At 39.8% G+C, this 18,364-nt stretch overlaps 1 protein-coding gene across 2 annotated transcripts in view; it reads left to right on the top strand.

Annotated features, from left to right (window-relative positions):
* The window catches only part of DDX42 (DEAD-box helicase 42), a 54,780-nt gene that overhangs the window by 26,008 nt on the left and 10,408 nt on the right, over window positions 1–18,364 (top strand). For both annotated transcript variants that reach the window (XM_060081474.1, XM_060081475.1), the window contains exons 4-9: window positions 6,280–6,341; window positions 7,895–7,931; window positions 8,776–8,925; window positions 15,042–15,146; window positions 16,549–16,668; window positions 17,681–17,857. In XM_060081474.1, coding sequence (XP_059937457.1) covers window positions 6,280–6,341; window positions 7,895–7,931; window positions 8,776–8,925; window positions 15,042–15,146; window positions 16,549–16,668; window positions 17,681–17,857 — 651 coding nt within the window. The remainder of the gene's footprint in view (window positions 1–6,279; window positions 6,342–7,894; window positions 7,932–8,775; window positions 8,926–15,041; window positions 15,147–16,548; window positions 16,669–17,680; window positions 17,858–18,364) is intronic.

The following is an 18,364-nucleotide window of genomic DNA, read 5'->3' on the forward strand; positions in this document are numbered from 1 at the left end:
GTTCTGTAGGAGTTGTTCCACATGTAGATGTATTTTTGATGTATTTATCGGGAGGAAGGTGATGTTCACTTCTTACTCCTCCGCCATCTTGAAGGTCCTCCTCTTTCCTATAGAGTCTTACTTTTCTATTAGGGAAGACCTTTCAATATTTCCTTTAGTATAGGTTTAGTATTGCTGTATTCTTTTAGTTTTTGCTTGTCTGAGAAATTCTTTATCCCTCCTTCTATTCTAAATGATAACTTTGCTGGGTAGTGTCTTAGTTTGCAGATTTTTCCCTTTCAGGATTTTGAATGTAGCTTGCCTCTCCCTTCTGGCCTGTAACACTTCTGTAGAGAAATCAGCTGATAGCCTTATTGGGGTTCCCTTGTAATTAACTTTGTTTTTCTCTTGCTGCCTTTAGAATTCTCTCTTTAACTTTTGCCATTTTAATTATAACATATCTTGGTGTAGGTCTGTTTGGGTTTATCTTCTTTGCCACCGCCTGTGCTTCCTGTATCTGTTTCCTTCTTAAGGTTTGGGAATTTTTCAGCCATAATTTCTTCAAATAAATTTTCATTCCTCTTTTCTCTTTCTTCTCTTTCTAGGATCGCTGTTACGCATAGATTGGCACTCTGTATTATCCCACAGGTCTCTTATAGTTCCTTCATTGTTTTTCGTGGGGGTTTCTGTCTGCTCTTCTTACTGGGTGATTTCCATTATTCTATCTTCCAGAGCACTTATGTGTTCTTCTGCATTATTCATTCTGCTGTTCATAGCCTTAGTTCAGCTTTCATCTCTTCTAATGAATTCTCTAATTTTTCTCGTCTCCTCCTTACAGTTTTTAGTTCCTTTTTATAGTAACCTGCATTTCTGTCGACAGCCTTTCTTGGTTCCTTCAGTATTTTCCTTATCTCCTTTTTGAACTTGGTGTCTATGGACTGAAGAGGTCTGCTGCATTGTCTGTGCTCTCAGGGGAATTCTCTCCATCTCTCAGTTGGGAGTAGTTCCTCTGCTTGTTCACTGTAGTCGTATTGCTTTTGCTGTATGAGTTTAGGAGAAACAATTATTTACTGTTGTCTTGGAGGGCTGTTTTTATGTGGTATCGTCCCTGTGTAGCCTGTGTGGGTTTAATCATTTTGGGTGCGAGGGCTGTTTTCAGTATGGATGTCTGCCATCTCTTTCCTCAGTGTATGCCGGCCGTTATCCCCTTGATAGGAGGTGTGACTGGTGGTGTGACCAGAGCCTGCACTGGATATTGAGTGAGGCCTCCTCTTTGCTCTCTGGTTGTCACTGTCCTGTCGGGCAGGGTCTGCTCCCTAGCTGTTGGAGTGGAAGCCCCCAGATCTGTTTCTGAGCTGCATTTCTGATCTGCAGTGTGAGGTAGGTGTGATTGGAGGGCTCCCGCTGGGAGCGAAGCCACTGGGTATTCCTCCGCTGGAGCTGTTCATCTGTGAGTACCCTCTGCCGTGTCACCTTTCACCCATTGTGCGGGTTCACAGAGTACAGTGTTGTTGGGGTGGCCCCCGGCCCCACCTCAACCGTGGGTACACAAGCAGCAGGCCCTGGTATCTCTCCGGCGTTGTTTTTGCACAGCCAGCAGCGCAGATCCGCTGAAGTCAGGTCCCAGGACTGCAGTAGGTGTGCACCTGGACCTGCTGTGGGAGCTGTGGAGGCAGCTCAGACCCTGGCCGGGCCCAGCCCCCACATATACTGGTCCACAAAGCCCACAGCTGCTAAAGCCAGACCCATCCCAGCCGCGGGAGCACCTGTGGTCCGTTTGGTTGTTCCACAGGCACTGGATTTACAAAGTTGGCAGCAGAGGTCTAAATCCGTGGTTCACACAGCTGCTGGGAGAGATTTCAGCTCTGCTCGTGCGTCGCACAGCCCCTGGGGCTCAGCTGTGGTTTCAACCACACCTCTGCATGTGGGCACCCCACTGGCGTTGCTCCTGGGGATGCTGAGGTGGCCGGGGCACACAAGCCTGCCCAGGCAGTGGCCAGGGCCTGGGGAAGGAGGCCGCAGGGGCGGCCCCACCCCTCCCTTGGCCACTTAACATTGGTGCTTTGGTTCTGTGGCGGCCCCGGCTTCTTCTGAAAGCGCTACTACTGCTGCGCTCCCTGCTCCAGCCCCTTCAGGCTGTCTCCATGAAGCCAGCTGCAGTCCTCCCGCCGAATCTGTTCTCTAAACCCCGCATTCCAGCACCCTCCCCCCACCCCCATACCAGCAGACGAGCTTCTCATGCTGAGGCTCCCAGGGCGGTGGCACAGACCTACCATGTGGGTCTCTCTCTGTTCTGCCTGCCACAGACTGGTTGTTGTGCTCTCCTCTGAGCCTCTGAAGCTCCTTTTCTGCCCCAGCTAATCTCCCTGCTGGGGATGGGACTTCCCAGAGTATGGGAACTTCTGTTCTTCAGCTCCTTCCCAAGGGCGTGGGTCCCGTACCACTTCCTTTTTATTTTTATTTTTTTAACTTTTCATTTATTTATTTATTTATAAAATTAATTTTATTTATTTTGGCTGTGTTGGGTCTTCGTTGCTGCACGCAGGCTTTCTCTAGTTGCAGTGAGCAGGGGCTACTCTTTGTTGTGGTGCGCAGGCTTCCCATTGTGGTGGCTTCTTTTGATACAGAGCATGGGCTCTAGGGCACATGGGCTTCCGTAGTTGTGGCACGTGGGCTCAGTAGTTGTGGCTCACAGGCTTAGTTGCTCCGCGGCATGTGGCATCTTCCCGGACTAGGGATCAAACACATGTCCCTTGCGTTGTCAGGCAGATTCTTAACCACTGCACCACCAAGGAAGTCCCTGTAGATGTATTCTTGGTATATTTGTGGGAAGAGGTGAGTTCCATGTTCTGCTATTCCACCACCCTGATTCTTCCCTCTCTTTTTTTTTTAACATGTTTATTGAAGTATAATCGCTTTATAATGGTGTGTTAGTTTCTGCTGTATACCAAAGTGAATCAGCTATACATATACATATATATCCGTATACCCTCCCTCTTGCGTCTCCCTCCCACTCTCCATATCCAACCCCTCTAGGTGGACACAAAGCACCGAGCTGATCTCTCTGTGCTATGTGGCTGCTTCCCACTAGCTATCTATTTTACGTTTGGTAGTGTATATATGTCCATGCCACTCTCTCACTTTGTCCCAGTTTACCCTTCCCCCTCCCCATGTCCTCAAGTCCATTCTCTACATCTGCGTCTTTATTCCTGTCCTGCCCCTAGGTTCTTCATAACCTTTTTTTTTTAAGATTCCATATATATGTGTTAGCATACAGTGTTTGTTTTTCTCTTTCTGACGTACTTCACTCTGTATGACAGACTCTAGGTCCATCCACCTCATTACAAATAACTCAATTTCGTTTCTTATTATGGCTGAGTAATATTCCATTGTATATATGTGCCACATCTTTTCCCTCTCTTATTTTCTTTCTAGCAAATGATCAAGCATGTTCATGACTTGCTTCATTTAATCCTCAGAATAACAAAGGAGAATAGGCAGAAAAACTATATATAAATATAATTTTTTAACTAATAAGAACACTGAACCCTAAGATGATTCAGATTCCTTCTCCAAATCACATTGGTACTGTGTGGCAGAGCTGGGACTCAAATCTAATTTTTCTTGCTTAGTGGTCCTGAGAACTAGCTCTTGTCCAGTACATACTGCTGCCTTCCTCTTGTCATTTGCCAGGTTCTGTCAGTCTTTACAGTATCTCTTGCATCTGTTTCTTTCTATGTCCCCTATAGTCATCTTACCTTATACCTTCGTTAACTCTTGCCTGATCTAAATTCTCTCCCTGCTTTAGGCTCCCTGCTCTCCCGTGGATGTGGTGTTTACAGCTACAGAGTGATTTCCTGTCACGCGACTCCTCTTGCTCAAAAACTGTCACTCATTGCTTATGAAGTGAAGTCCTTCTAGATTCCTCAGTTACTTGTTACCTAAAGTCTTCAGCCAGAATTCTTCTCTCCTCTAAGGAAGTAGGGGAAAAAAACAATCCAATATGGATGTGTTTTTGTTTGGCCTAAACATTGCTTTTTTTAAATATGAGCCAACATTTTTAAGATCAGGAGATTTTGTTGAAAAGATCAGACTCTTGAAAAGTGGAAAGTCTGGCAAGACTAGGCCTGCATTCTTGTGTGGCAAAAAATAGGCTGTTGTTGAGGAAATAGCTGCCTGCTTTAGACAAGGCAGCCTTTTTCTACTTCACCCATCAGTCCCTATTGTCTTCTTGACACTGAGGCCATCGTTTAGAACCATTTACCATCACACTTGTGCTGTAATTTTCTTATAGTGGAGAAATATTTTTCTCGAGCTTGGGTCTCTTATCAAATATTAGAAAATAAGACTCAGAGCTATGTGTTACAAGAAAAATTAGGGCATGCTTCTTTAGAATATTCCTACTTACTAAAGTGTAAGCAAAGCATGTCTGTGTCAAAAGAATAGAACTCTTCTTATCCTGGCTTACTTCATTCATTGTCACACTGGTACCCATTGAGTATTTTGAGTTTCCCACCTTTTAGAACATCTTGAATTACTTTCCGAAGAATATATACATAAAAGGTAGCAGAGCCAGGATTCAACTCCAAAGCCCATATTCTTTTTGCTGTATCATTCAGTATCTGAGTTCTTATAGCTTTGTGTATTTCTGCCATAATGCTTAACCAAAACTACTCAGAACATACATGTGCTTTGCAACATGGTAGCAATTTAGTAAATAGAGTATGTTAAATGATTCTTTCTAGAACTAAAGGCAATAAATAAATGGTTTGTCATGTTTGAGATGTCTTATACGTGTCTTTTTTTCCCCCCATCAGTTTGAGATATGGACATTTTCCAAAAGGCTATGTTTGTCATTTCTTCAGATCCCTAGTGATGAATTAGAATAAAAATCAACTTTTGATTTTCTATGTTTAAATTTAGATTTAATGTTTGGTAATGCAAGCTGGCATAGCCCTTTTTGAGTAGGAGTATCCAAGAATGGCCCAAATTCTCTTGCTTGGAATTTCAAGTAGTTGAAGCTGTTTGGAGGTTAGATCTTTCTGATATAGTATCATTCTTCTGGGTATTTTTTTTGGTATAGTATCCAAAGAGGTTTTGCTGATTTTAGGACAGAGAGATTGGATATTATCTGATCTTGGGGAGAGTGTTGTTGCCAAGGTATTGCATTAATCCCTGATCTCAGGTGTAAACTTTTCTAGGAGGTGTAAACTTTTCTAGTGTTTGAACTAGATGAAGATTGATTTTTAGCTAGTGTTTCAAAAAAGATTTAGGCTAAAAAATATGTTCTTTAAGTGTTTGTGGCCCTTTTCTTATGTTATATTGCATAGTCATCTTCACTTCACCCATAGCCTTTATTATATCTTATGTGTGGCTCAGTCCCTTGAAAAATAGTGTTTATGTATAATATTTCTTTTTAAAATAATTCTTTATCAGGAACTTTTGATTAGATAGAACATCTGACTATGCCAGGTTATATATAGTGGCATTTTTTTACATCAAAGGAGTCAGAAAAACTCATGTTGCTTTGTAACAAGAAACAATTATGCAGAATCTGTTTTACCCTTGGGGAAAATTACTTAATTCTTCTGACCTTGATTTTCACATGTATAAAACAAAGAATTAATTTAGATCAATAATTATCAATTTGCTGTGTATAAGAATTGCCTATGGAAAGTGGAAAAACTACATGCATTTAAGTCCAACCCAAAGGGTTCTGATGTAGTAGGTGTATTTAGATTAAGGTTTTTCAACCTCAGGATTATTGACATTTAGGGCTGGATAATTCTCTGTTTTGTGGGCTGTCCTGTGCATTGTAGGATGTTTAGCAGTATCTATGGGCTTTACTCACTAGATGTTAGTAACAATCCCCCACCCCAAGTTACGACAAGCAGAAATGTCTCCTGACATTGCCAGATGTCCATGGGGGACAAAATTACCCCAGGCTGAGAGCCACCTTCCCAGAGCCAGATCTAGAAGTCTGCACTTTTTACCAGCCCCATTGGTAATTATATCATTAACTCTTACAAGTGATCAGTCAAGAATTTTTGCTAATTTTTCCATGCGTGGTATATTTGCAGATAAAAATTGAGCAATCCATGTACAGTCAAGTTTTTAGAACATTTGGGTATTTCTCTTTAAAAAATAATTGTCAAACAATTTGATTGCATCGAAATGCAGTTGTTAAAATGCATAGCTAAAACTGTGGTGGTGCTTGTCTGAATCTAAAAATTCTTTATAAAGAAATTTCCCTTTCAGTGTTTTTAGTTGGTGATTCCTTGCGGCCTTTTGTTTCATTAGGATCAAGCAGCTAGAGACATGAAGAGGCTTGAAGAAAAGGACAAGGAAAGAAAAAACGTAAAGTAAGTTGTTTTCTTCTCCCTCAAAAAAGTTACATAAAAATTGCTACAGTATTGCAGAGCCTATACCCCTAGAGTTTATAGAGAAAAATTAAAATACACAAATGACTTAAAGTTATTCCTGTATCTTGAATAATATTTCTTATAGTAATTAAAAAGCATTCTTTTTAGTATTCAACTATAAATAGTTCTTAGTAAACACAAGAATGAGTTACAGAGAGAATCGAGAGAGCATCATTACTAAAGTTTGGGCTCATTTTTCAGTCTTTCCCATAACTGATATAAAATAGGCTTATGCCTATGTGATTGATTTTAAGAAGTAATGGTGATTGTATACGAAAAACTATGTATATTCTTAATAAATAATAAAACCTAGTTTATTTAAGGGGTGACATGCTTTAGCCACTAGTCAGAACTTGAAATACTTTGTTTTCTAGGAAAGAGAATTCTCCTCGTCCCCTTGCTGAATATACTCTTCTTAAGGCTTTTTTGCCAAGTACAGGGAGGCATGGTGGGACTTCTACCTCTACTTGGCAGTCAGTGCTCAGGCCCTCCCCAAGGTTCCTGTGCCACATGGAGGTTCCGCCCTCTCCTTGGCGCTTACTATGTGCTGCCTCCTCTTCCAGCTTCCCTTCACTGGCGGTGCTGCTTGCCTTAGGGAGAGCAAGTGCTCTAGGTTAGGCAGAAAGTCTGATTAAAAAGAGATGCTTGGGCCTCCCTGGTGGCGCAAGTGGTTGAGAGTCCGCCTGCCGATGCAGGGGATACGGGTTCGTGCCCCGGTCTGGGAGGATCCCATATGCCGCGGAGCGGCTGGGCCCGTGAGCCATGGCCGCTGAGCCTGCGCGTCCGGAGCCTGCGCGTCCGGAGCCTGCGCGTCCGGAGCCTGTGCTCCGCAACGGGGGAGGCCACAACAGTGAGAGGCCCGCATACCGCAAAAAAAAAGAAAAAAAAAAGAGATGCTTATGGGAACTAAGCAATCATACTGTCCACAGCTCCTGAGAGATGCCAGTGGCGATGGTCCACTTCTCCGTGTGAACTGTTCGGGAGTTTTAGTCCCAGATTTTAAAAAGAGTTGATGTAGTTTTTCTCTCTGTCCCCAAGGATTTTGGCTGAATGCAGTTACTCTAGGGCTCGAAACTAGGGCACATTAAGAAAGGTGTGACAGTCTTTTTAGTATGTACCAAATGCAGGGGGTTTTTTTTAATATAAAATGCTTTATATTAAACACTGTACTGTGTTTGTTGTATGGGGTTGACAAGGCTAGGGTCCTTGGGTATCTCTCTTCAAAAGTTTTTACTCCCTATGTTCTTGTTAGTATTTGATGTTTCTAGGGGTACCATATCATCCCATTCAAAAGAAATGCAAACTGTGGCTTATAGAGTGAAACCAGACGTATATGATGGATGGATAGTTTACAGTGTGCTTATTGCTGCTTTGTTATTGTTAGTGTTGAGAGTTCCTGTGCTGAATGGAATTCAACACTAATGTGCTATAAGTATGGAGCTGGGTATGTGGAACATTTGCAGGGAAGTTTGTTTCTCCGCTTGTTTTTCCAGGGGTATTCGAGATGACATTGAAGAGGAAGATGACCAAGTGAGTTCCTATGCAGTATTTCTTTTACTTTTACCCCACAAAGTCTGTACTGGGGACAAGCTAGAGCTTGCCTTCACTGAAATGGCCATTCCTGACGTTCAGCAGGGAATGTCATTTGACTTGCTGCTTTTCTGCGTGTGTGACCAGTTGGTAATATAAAGATTCATGTGACTTTCCCCCCTGTTGAAGATGGAACTTTTGATCCACTATGATATCAAAAGCAAATATGAGCTTTATTCAGCTTGACTTTTTTAATCCAAAGTTAATGTTTGTTCTGATAAATCAAAGAGTAGAGTAGAGTGGGATCTACAGAGGGACTCGAGCAACATCTAACCTCTACCTGTTTCTAAGAGTTCTGTTCGTGATTCTTGTGTTTCAAGATGGAACATTAATTAAATGACTGTCCTTTAGTTTTTTTTTTCGTTAGTGTTTTTTTTTCCCCTTTCAGTTGTGGGATGGTGAGAAGGGAACCAGAGTGAGCCTTTCCCAGATTTGTGACCCTTCTAATCAGTGTCACCTTCCAAACTTGGATAGGTAAAGCCACAGCATGTGTTCCACAGCTCTGGGCAGGGTAGGTAGACACCCCACCCGAGGAAGGCTGTGGAACAGACAGATACAGAAGTCTTCCTTTAAGCAAAGTTAAAGCATTTGATGGTGTAACCGTCTCGTTCATTCCTCTGTTTGTCCCTCTGAATACTGCTCTTGTTAAAGGAATCATTGCCAGTAAGAGTCTTGGTAGGTATTTAAACTGTGCAGTTATCTGTACACTGTATGCACTAATTACAGGAGCAGAAATGTTCTCGTTTATACTTGGGTCTGATTATGTTCTTGTGCTTTCCTGCAGGAAGCTTATTTTCGGTACATGGCAGAGAATCCAACTGCTGGTGTGGTTCAAGAGGAGGAGGAGGATAATTTGGAATATGATAGTGATGGAAATCCAATTGCACCTTCCAAAAAAATCATTGATCCTCTTCCTCCCATTGATCATTCAGAGGTATGGTGTTTCTTGCTGAATTTGACTCCTCTGTCAAGCTGATACAGATTTCTTTAGCTTTAATATTTAGGTTTTCCCAGTATCCTGATTCGTACTCCTTATTATGTCATGAGACTATTTCTTTGGGGTCTTGTCATCTTTACCAAATGGTTGAGTCAGAAGGTGACTGAGTGGTTGAGACTTTGTAGCCTATACTATTGAAGGTACGGCTCAGTCACTTGCTCACATTCAGTTTTTTCAAGCAATTGTACTTGTTTTCTACACCATCACTTACCATCTTCATCTCACAGTGGGTCCGTGGGCCTACATTTGCTTTTTTAAAATTTTATTTATTTATTTATTATTTTTAAAATTTATTATTGTTTTTTAAATAAATTTATTTATTTTATTTATTTTTGGCTGTGTTGGGTCTTTGTTGCTGTGTGCGGGCTTTCTCTAGTTGTGGAGAGCGGGGGCTACCCTTTGTTGCAGAGCATGGGCTCTAGGCGCGTTGGGCTTCAGTAGTTGTGGCACACGGGCTCAGTAGTTGTGGCTCACGAGCTCTAGGGCACAGGCTCAGTAGTGTGGCACATGGGCTTAGTTACTCTGTGGCATGTGGGATCTTCCTGGACCAGGGCTCGAACCTGTGTCCCCTGCATTGGCAGGCGGATTCTCAACCACTGCGCCACCAGGGAAGCCCCTGCATTTGCTTTTTAATTGCTGTAAATCTTTAGTATTTCTCCCAGATCTGGGGCAGATGAGGGGCTGTTCCTTCAAAGTGGAACCAGGAATTACATGGCCCTTAAATCAGGAAAAGGAAATGAGGATATCAGTGTACTCACTTGCAGTGGGGGGGAAATCAGTATTTCATCCAGGTTAAATATCAGACTAGACCTTGCATACAGTGATTCTAGATCTGGAGCAGTGGTTCTCAAAGTGTGGTCCAAGGAGTCCTAGAAGGATCTTTTCACGGAGTCTACAGAGTCAAAAGAATTTTCATAGTAATGCTGAGATCATTTACCTTTTTCACTGTGTCAGCATTTGCACCAATGACTAAAAGCAATGCTGACGCATTAACATGAATCAGGACAGTAGCACCAGTTGCTTCTCCCTGCCACATCATCACAGTCACACACCACTCTCCCCAAAAAAACCCTTACAAATACAAACCAGTTTCACTTAACAATATCCTTGATGAAACAGTAAAAATTATTTATCAAATCTTGACCTTTATGTTAACATGTCTTTTTATCCTGTGACAAAATGGGAAGGGCAAATCACTTTTATTGCAAGCCAAAATATGACAGTTGTCTCAAGGAAAGGCACTTAGGTGTTCGAGTTGTGAGCTAAGCTAGCTGCTTTTTTTTCATGGATCACCATTTTCACTTGAGAAAATAGATGACACTTCAAGGAAAACAAAAGTGTCTATTGCCAGTGATAGAAAATCAAGCTTTCAAGCAAAAATTAGAATTTGGGAAACATATTCACCACAGTGAGCTTGATAGCTTTCTAATACTTAAAGTCTGTGGATAATCAACCATGTTATATAGTTTTTTAATTATATAATGAAATGTTTTGGATGATCTGCAGACCATCTCAGTGAACCATTGTTTTCAAATGGCCAATACACAATGTTACAAAATCATGCATGAGTAAAGGCTCCATTCAAAGTGCATGATAGACCGATGAATTATAATGTAACAGAATGTAAAAGTTCGTTGATACAGTTTCAGATTACACAATGAAAAAAATCTTTAAGAAATGTCCACTTGTCAAGGTTTAGTGTAGTATTGAAGAAGAGTTAAAGTCCACAAGCATCTGAAAAGATTATTAATAAATACTCCTGTCCCTTTTCCAACTACATATCTTTGTGAGGACAGATTTTCTCCCTTGGGTTTAATCAGAACAACATTGCAACAATTTGAATGCAGTAGGAAATATTTTCTTAGTCAAACATTAGAAAGATTTGCAAAAATGTAAAGGGATGTTAAAAAAAAGTTACTTTTATTAAAGCATTTATGTTAAAGTGTGATGGGTTTGTTGTGGGTTTTTTTTTAACATCTTAATTGAAGTATAATTGCTTTACAGTGTTGTGTTAGTTTCTGCTGTATAACAAAGTGAATCGGCTATGTGCATACGTATATCCCCATATCCCTTCCCTCTTGTGTCTCCCTCCCACCCTCCTTATCCCACCCCTCTAGGTGGTCGCAGAGCACCGAGCTGATCTCCCTGTGCTGTGTGGCTGCTTCCCACTAGCTATCTGTCTTACACTTGGTCGTGTATATATGTCCATGCCACTCTCTCACTTCGTCCAGCTTACCCTTCCCCCTCCCCTTGTCTTTAAGTCCATTCTCTGTGTCTGTGTCTTTGTCTTTATTCCTGTCCTGCCCCTAGGTTCATTAGAACCATTTCTTTTTTTTAGATTCCATATATATGTGTTAGCATATGGTATTTGTTTTTCTCTTTCTGACTTACTTCACTCTGTATGACAGACTCTAGGTCCATCCACCTCACTACAAATAACTCAATTTCGTTTCTTTCTATGGCTGAGTAACATTCCATTGTATACATGTGCCACATCTTCCTTATCCATTCATCTGTCGATGGACACTTAGGTTGCTTCCATGTCCTGGCTATTGTAAATAGAGCTGCAGTGAACATTGTGGTACATGTCTCTTTTTGAATTATGGTTTTCTCAGGGTATATGCCCAGTAGTGGGATTGCTGGGTCATATGGTAGTTCTATATTTAGTTTTGTAAGGAACCTCCATACTGTTCTCCATAGTGGCTGCATCAATTTACATTCCCACCAACAGTGCAAGAGGGTTCCCTTTTCTCCACACCCTCTCCAGCACTTATTGTTTGTGGATTTTTTGATGGTGGCCATTCTGACTGGTGTGAGGAGATACCTCATTGTAGTTTTGATTTGCAGTTCTCTAATGATTAGTGATGCTGAGCATCTTTTCACATGTTTGTTGGCAATCTGTATCTCTTCTTTGGAGAAATGTCTGTTTAGGTCTTCTGCCCATTTTTGGATTGGGTTGTTTGTTTTTTTGATATTGAGCTGCTTGTAAATTTTGGAGATTAATCCTTTGTCAGTTGCTTCGTTTGCAAATATTTTCTCCCATTCTGAGGGTCGTCTTTTCATCTTTTTAAAATAAATTTATTTATTTATTTATTATTTTTGGCTGTATTGGGTCTTCATTGCCGTGTGTGGGCTTTCTCTAGTTGTGGCCAGTGGGGGCTACTCTTTGTTGCTGTGTGCGGGCTTCTCATTGTAGTGGCTTCTCTTGTTGCGGAGCACGGGCTCTAGGCACGCGGGCTTCAGTAGTTGCTCATGGGCTTCAGTTGTTGTGGCTCGCGGGCTCTAGAGTGCAGGCTCAGTAGTTGTGGCGCACGGGCTTAGGTGCTCCGCAGCATGTGGGAATCTTCCTGGACCAGGGCTCAAACCCGTTTCCCCTGCATTGGCAGGAGGATTCTTAACCACTGTGCCACCAGGGAAGTCCCCTTTCATCTTTTTTATGGTTTCCTTTGCTGTGCAAAAGCTTTTAAGTTTCATTAGGTCCCATTTGTTTTTGTTTTTATTTTCCTTTCTCTAGGAGGTGGGTCAAAAAAGGATCTTGCTGTGATTTATGTCATAGAGTGTTCCCCCTGTGTTTTCCTCTAAGAGTTTTATAGTGTCTGCCCTTACATTTAAGTCTTTAATCCATTTTGAGTTTATTTTTGTGTATGGTGTTAAGAAGTGTTATAATTTCATTCTTTTACATGTAGCTGTCCAGTTTTCCCTGCACCACTTATTGAAGAAGCTGTCTTTTCTCCATTGTATCCTCTTGCCTCCTTTATCAAAGATAAGGTGACCATATGTGCGTGGGTTTATCTCTGGGCTTTCTATCCTGTACCATTGATCTATATTTCTGTTTTTGTGCCAGTACCATACTGTCTTGATTACTGTAGGTTTGTAGTGTAGTCTGAAGTCAGCCTGATTCCCCCAGCTCCGTTTTTCTTTCTCAAGATTGTTTTGGCTACTTGGGGTCTTTTGTGTTTCCATGCAAATAGTGCAATTTTTTGTTCTAATTCTGTGAAAAATGCCATTGGTAGTTTGATAGGGATTGCATTGAATCTGTAGATTGCTTTGAGTAGTATAGTCATTCTCACAATGTTGATTCTTCCAATCCAGGAACATAGTATACCTCTCCATCTGTTTGTATCATCTTTAATTTCTTTCATCAGTGTCTTAATAGTTTTCTGCATACAGGTCTTTTGTCTCCCTAGGTAGATTTATTCCTAGGTATTTTATTCTTTTTGTTGCAAAGGTAAATGGGAGTGTTTCCTTAATTTCTCTTTCAGATTTTTCATCCTTAGTGTATAGGAATGCAAGAGATTTTTGTACATTAAATTTTGTATCCTGCTACTTTACCAAATTCATTGATTAGCTCTAGTAGTTTTCTGGTGGCATCTTTAGGGTTCTCTATGTATAGTATCGTGTCATCTGCAAACAGTGGCAGTTTTACTTCTTCTTTTCCAATTTGGATTCCTTTTATTTCTTTTTCTTCTGATTGCTGTGGCTAAAACTTCCAAAACTATGTTGAATAATAGTGGTGAGTGTGGGCAACCTTGTCTTGTTCCTGATCTTAGAGGAAATGGTTTCAGTTTTTCACCATTGAGAATGATGTTGGCTGTGGGTTTGTCATACATGGCCTTTATTATGTTGAGTTAGGTTCCCGGGTTTGTTGTTACTTTATCATGAATTATAAATTTAAAATTTGTTTGTTTTAAGTTTAATACAGTAAATATCAATAGATTTAACCTACATAAACAAAAGCTCATTGTGTTTCTGTTAAGTGTAAAGGGTACCTGAGACTAAAAAGTTTGAGAACTACTGATCTAGACTGGAGTATGGGTTATATTCAGCTTTTTAAATATTTCCTTTTGCACAGCTGTTACCACATAGGAGTTGGCATTTTACATGTGGCAAGTAAACTAAATATCTGAAACTGATCTAGGAGGATGCATGCATGATGAAGAGTGAAAAGCTAATAAGGAAAAGCTCAAATATTTGAAATATTCATTTAATAAAATATTTGAGATATTTGACAAAGTGCTCAAACTTCATTATCCTGCCTGGGGTATCCCACAGTTGTCTTAATATAATGAGAACTCTGCCAGGAGAGATCAGATATGAAGAAAGGATACCCCTTTCTTCACATTCTTCTTTTTTTTCCCTCTCTTCTGGGTTAAAAAAAAAATGGTGTGTAAAAAATTTACATATTTATAGATTTTTGTGAACAAAGACAAATATTCTTGTCCTCATGGACCTTCTGTTCTGGTAAGAGAAGAGAACTGAAGAAAAGGGCTTAGTGCAGCATTGTGGGGAGCATAGCAAAAGGTTCTGTTAATAATGCCAAAGGAAAACTAAATTCTTTCTTTTTGTTGATAGTACCATAGAAAGAATTAATTTTAGGCTGTATCTAGAGTTATGAAATTTTTGACCACCTATGAAAGGCTTAAGTTCTCCTTAAAAAATAAGTTTATTGTAGACATATCATGTCAGAAAGAGAATCATTTAGCCAGATTCATATGTGGTAATATGCTAGTGTTTTGTATTCTTAGTACAGTAAGCTATGAAAGATTAGCAGAAATGACTTCTTCCCTCTTTGGAATTGGAAATGCTTGGCCATACGTTTCTTAAAATTATGTAAACAGTTCCATGTTTTTAAAAAGAATGGAATTCCCTCTAAAGGTAGAGCTCTCCCCAAAGGAAATACTAGAAATGTTTTTAAATGCCGAGATCTAGGTGAACCAGCTTACTGCAAAACATATTTAAATGTTATATGATGGAATATCTGAGTCCTTTTTGGCATTAGAGATTCCCTAGTCTGCATCAAGGCTGTTCAAACCTGAGGTGTCCTAAGCGTCTCTTTAGGAAGTAGATTGGTATTTATATTGAAAACAGGAATAAGAAAAAGTACTGGCTGTACTTTTCGGGATTTGTGTTATGAATGAATGAATTCCTTTGTTCTCTCTAGCTGGTTATGGCTTTACTTGTATAATATTTGTGAAAGGTTATTTTGCATTAAAATCAAACTTACAGGATTGACTCTTGAATTCTAGACTAACTTTGAATAATTGGACCTGCAGATTGACTATCCACCATTTGAAAAAAATTTTTACAATGAACATGAAGAGATAACCAACCTCACCCCACAGCAGCTAATAGATCTCCGGCATAAGCTCAATCTTCGGGTAAGTCAGCCATTAAGGCAAATATTCATATTAATGTTAATTAGTGCAGGGTTAGTATTACTGCTTATCCAAACTGAAATAATCTTGAATTTCTTTTCTAATAGTCCCTGAACTATCTTTGATAAAGTAATAATTAGATCCCTTGGGCTCTTGGGTCTTGATTTTGTTGTTTTAGTCTTATAGCTGTTTTAGGATAGGATTATTCTTTCTTTCATGTGATACACATGAATGCTATATGTATGTGTTCAGTCAACTTTGTGTGTTGTGTTGGAACAATAGGTCATGTGACCTTAAAACTAATCAGCAAGTATTTCTGCAGTGAGAACAGTATGCTAAGAACTGCGTTGGGTGGGCTAGAGATGAAGGCAAGGGGTCCCCATCTTCAGGAAGAGGAGAAAAGATTAATAGATGTGGACAATACTGGAAGTTTTAGACTATTTCGAAATTAAGATACACTTGCTTCTCAAGCTATATACAGCACACATTTTTAATTAGAAGAAGAAATTAACAACTTTAAAATATGCATGTACTAATATCAGAATAATAGTTTAAAATGTCCACTAAAAAGCTTTGGGTTGCACACTGACCACATTGTTTAGGGTGCTGCTAGATGTTACGTGAAACACACAGATAATACAGTGATGTATGCTCTTGTGTGGACAACTTTCTGGCCTTACCAGTTGCTATGTGATGTTTGAACTTGTGTTTTCTGAGGGGTAGGTGGGTGGGAGGGTGGATGGGTGTGTGTGTGTGTACGTACTTGTCTGTTTTCTAAGAAGTACCCCTTCAAAAAAACTTTTAAGTGAAATCCTGATTGGAAATACCAGCATCACCTGAGAAGCCTTGATGGAGGTGGAGCCCAGTTCTTCACCTGGGTGCAGTTCAAACAACGTTTGGCAGTGTCTGGATCATCACTGAGCGGGATGTTAGCTCTTCAGGCATCACTGAAATTGGAGACAGTAGACAATATCTTTGTAACTAGTGGGTATAGACGTGTCTGAATTTGGAGCTCATTTGCACTCTTTATTTCAAGAGTAAATTTTATTTTTTCTACCACCTGGTTAATAGTTATTCGTGGCTTTTTCCAATTTACTGAACATCTTTTTATTTCTTAAGAGAAAATTAATTTTGATTTAAGAGATTTCTAGGCCCTTAATCATTTAAAATGATATGACCATTATCTCAGGAATATTTATCTTGGAGTTTTTTATATGAGGTTTTTAGACCTGTTATTATTTGAATTTTACCTTTTCAAACAGTGTAGGCTATTAGCTACAGACTTACATTTTCACTTCTTCATACTCCAACTAAATGCTAGGTAGATACAGGCAAATATTCTTGAACTTCTAATGCTGTTTGTTTTGAAGTACAAGTCATTCCTGCAAGTTGTCTTTATCTCTAGGTTTCTGGTGCTGCACCTCCTAGACCAGGAAGTAGTTTTGCTCATTTTGGGTTTGATGAACAACTTATGCACCAGATTCGGAAATCTGAGTACACACAGCCCACTCCAATACAGTGCCAGGTAAGTAAAACATACTGAAAGAAAAATGAAGTAAAATGACATTGTGACTTTTTTTTTTTTTAACAAACAAGTCAAAGCAATGAAAGTGTTTAGTATAGAACTGTATTGACATGGATAGAATTTTTGAAACGTTTAAAAATGAAAGAGCAAAAGTGACTTTTTTACCACTCTTAAGAAGTTGCTGGCTGTTCTCACCTTCTGAGGTGGACTGCATTCTGTCCATGGAATGTGTGTCTTTCTAAATAAACTGCTTTCACTTTACTATGGCTGGCTCTGGAATTCTTTCCTGTGCAAAGCCAAGGAAGGACCCTCACTTGGCAGCCTGTCCTAGGAACTTGCCTGAGACCTAGGACATGAGGTGGTCTTCTCGCACTCCGCACTTTTCCTTTGATTATAAAAAATGTAGTCAGCTTAGTTCTTGGGGCAGAGCCCTCCTGCCTGCCCACTTGTGTCTTTCACAAGCATCCTATATTAATAAATCTACTTAACCTATTTTAAAAAAAACGTTGCTAAGGGGCTGGGAAATGTTCTCTTGTGTCTGATAAATGTCTTTAAAATATGATCTGAAGAAGATAGTTCATTAGGCCTAGACTGAACAAAATAAAATTTGTGCATGGAGAAGTTTAGCACTGTCAATTACGAGGATTCCTTTGTCCATGGCCTGAAAATTCTCATTTATAACTGAAAGTAATAGCTTCTGTTTCTCATTTATATATGGATTTTATTCATTTCTATGCAGTTCAGTATGTGGATGAGACAGTCTCTACCTTCACAAGGGGGACAAATTTTAAAAAATTTTAGCAATGATAATATTTCCTACAGATCAAGAAGTTTATGGGAATTCCAGGTATTTCTTGTTATTCCATAGCGAGTTATGCATAGCCCAGGACATTTTTGTTCCATTGGAAATAAATGTCATTAATAGTCATTTACCCTTCCACAGAATTTCCTTCAGCACATCTTTAAAATTGAAAGTTTGGAGTGGATTTTTTTTTTTTTTCTTTTTCTCTAGGGTGTACCTGTGGCATTAAGTGGTAGAGACATGATTGGTATTGCCAAAACAGGCAGTGGGAAAACTGCGGCCTTTATCTGGCCCATGTTGATTCATATAATGGACCAGAAAGAATTGGAACCAGGTGATGGACCAATTGCAGTGATCGTGTGTCCTACTAGGGAGCTTTGTCAGCAGGTATGTGCTTTGTGTATAAGACCCCCTCCATGTGTTAACTGATAAGAGACTAGCCAGTCAAATGGGTAGAATTACCAGGAAACTTTTTTTTTTTAATTGTAGTGAAATACACAAAATTTACTATTTTAGCCATTTTTAAATGTACTGTTAAGTGGCATTAAGTACATTCACATTGTTGTGCTACCAGGAAGCTTCTGGAAAATATTACGTGTTACAGATTTTCTGTATAACCAAATTATATGGGAACTGTATTGTAAGTTTTCCTCCTGGGTTAATTCATTCTGTTTGGTAGGAGGGCAGTAACAGGGTCGGGAAGAGGAGTGAAAAAGAATAATCACAGCAAGATTTTAGATAGCCTGTTAAGATATGATAATGGTACTCTGTTCATTTACTTCATAAGTAAAATGATGTTTTTAAAGCATTTTCTAGCTTTTGATTTTCTATTGACATCGCATTCTGTGTGTTTTTCATAGCTCCCTTTTGGGTTATGACAGAGGTATCTGTTAG

The sequence above is a fragment of the Mesoplodon densirostris genome, chromosome 18 (genome assembly GCF_025265405.1).
Source record: "Mesoplodon densirostris isolate mMesDen1 chromosome 18, mMesDen1 primary haplotype, whole genome shotgun sequence".
NCBI classification, from domain to species: domain Eukaryota; kingdom Metazoa; phylum Chordata; class Mammalia; order Artiodactyla; family Ziphiidae; genus Mesoplodon; species Mesoplodon densirostris.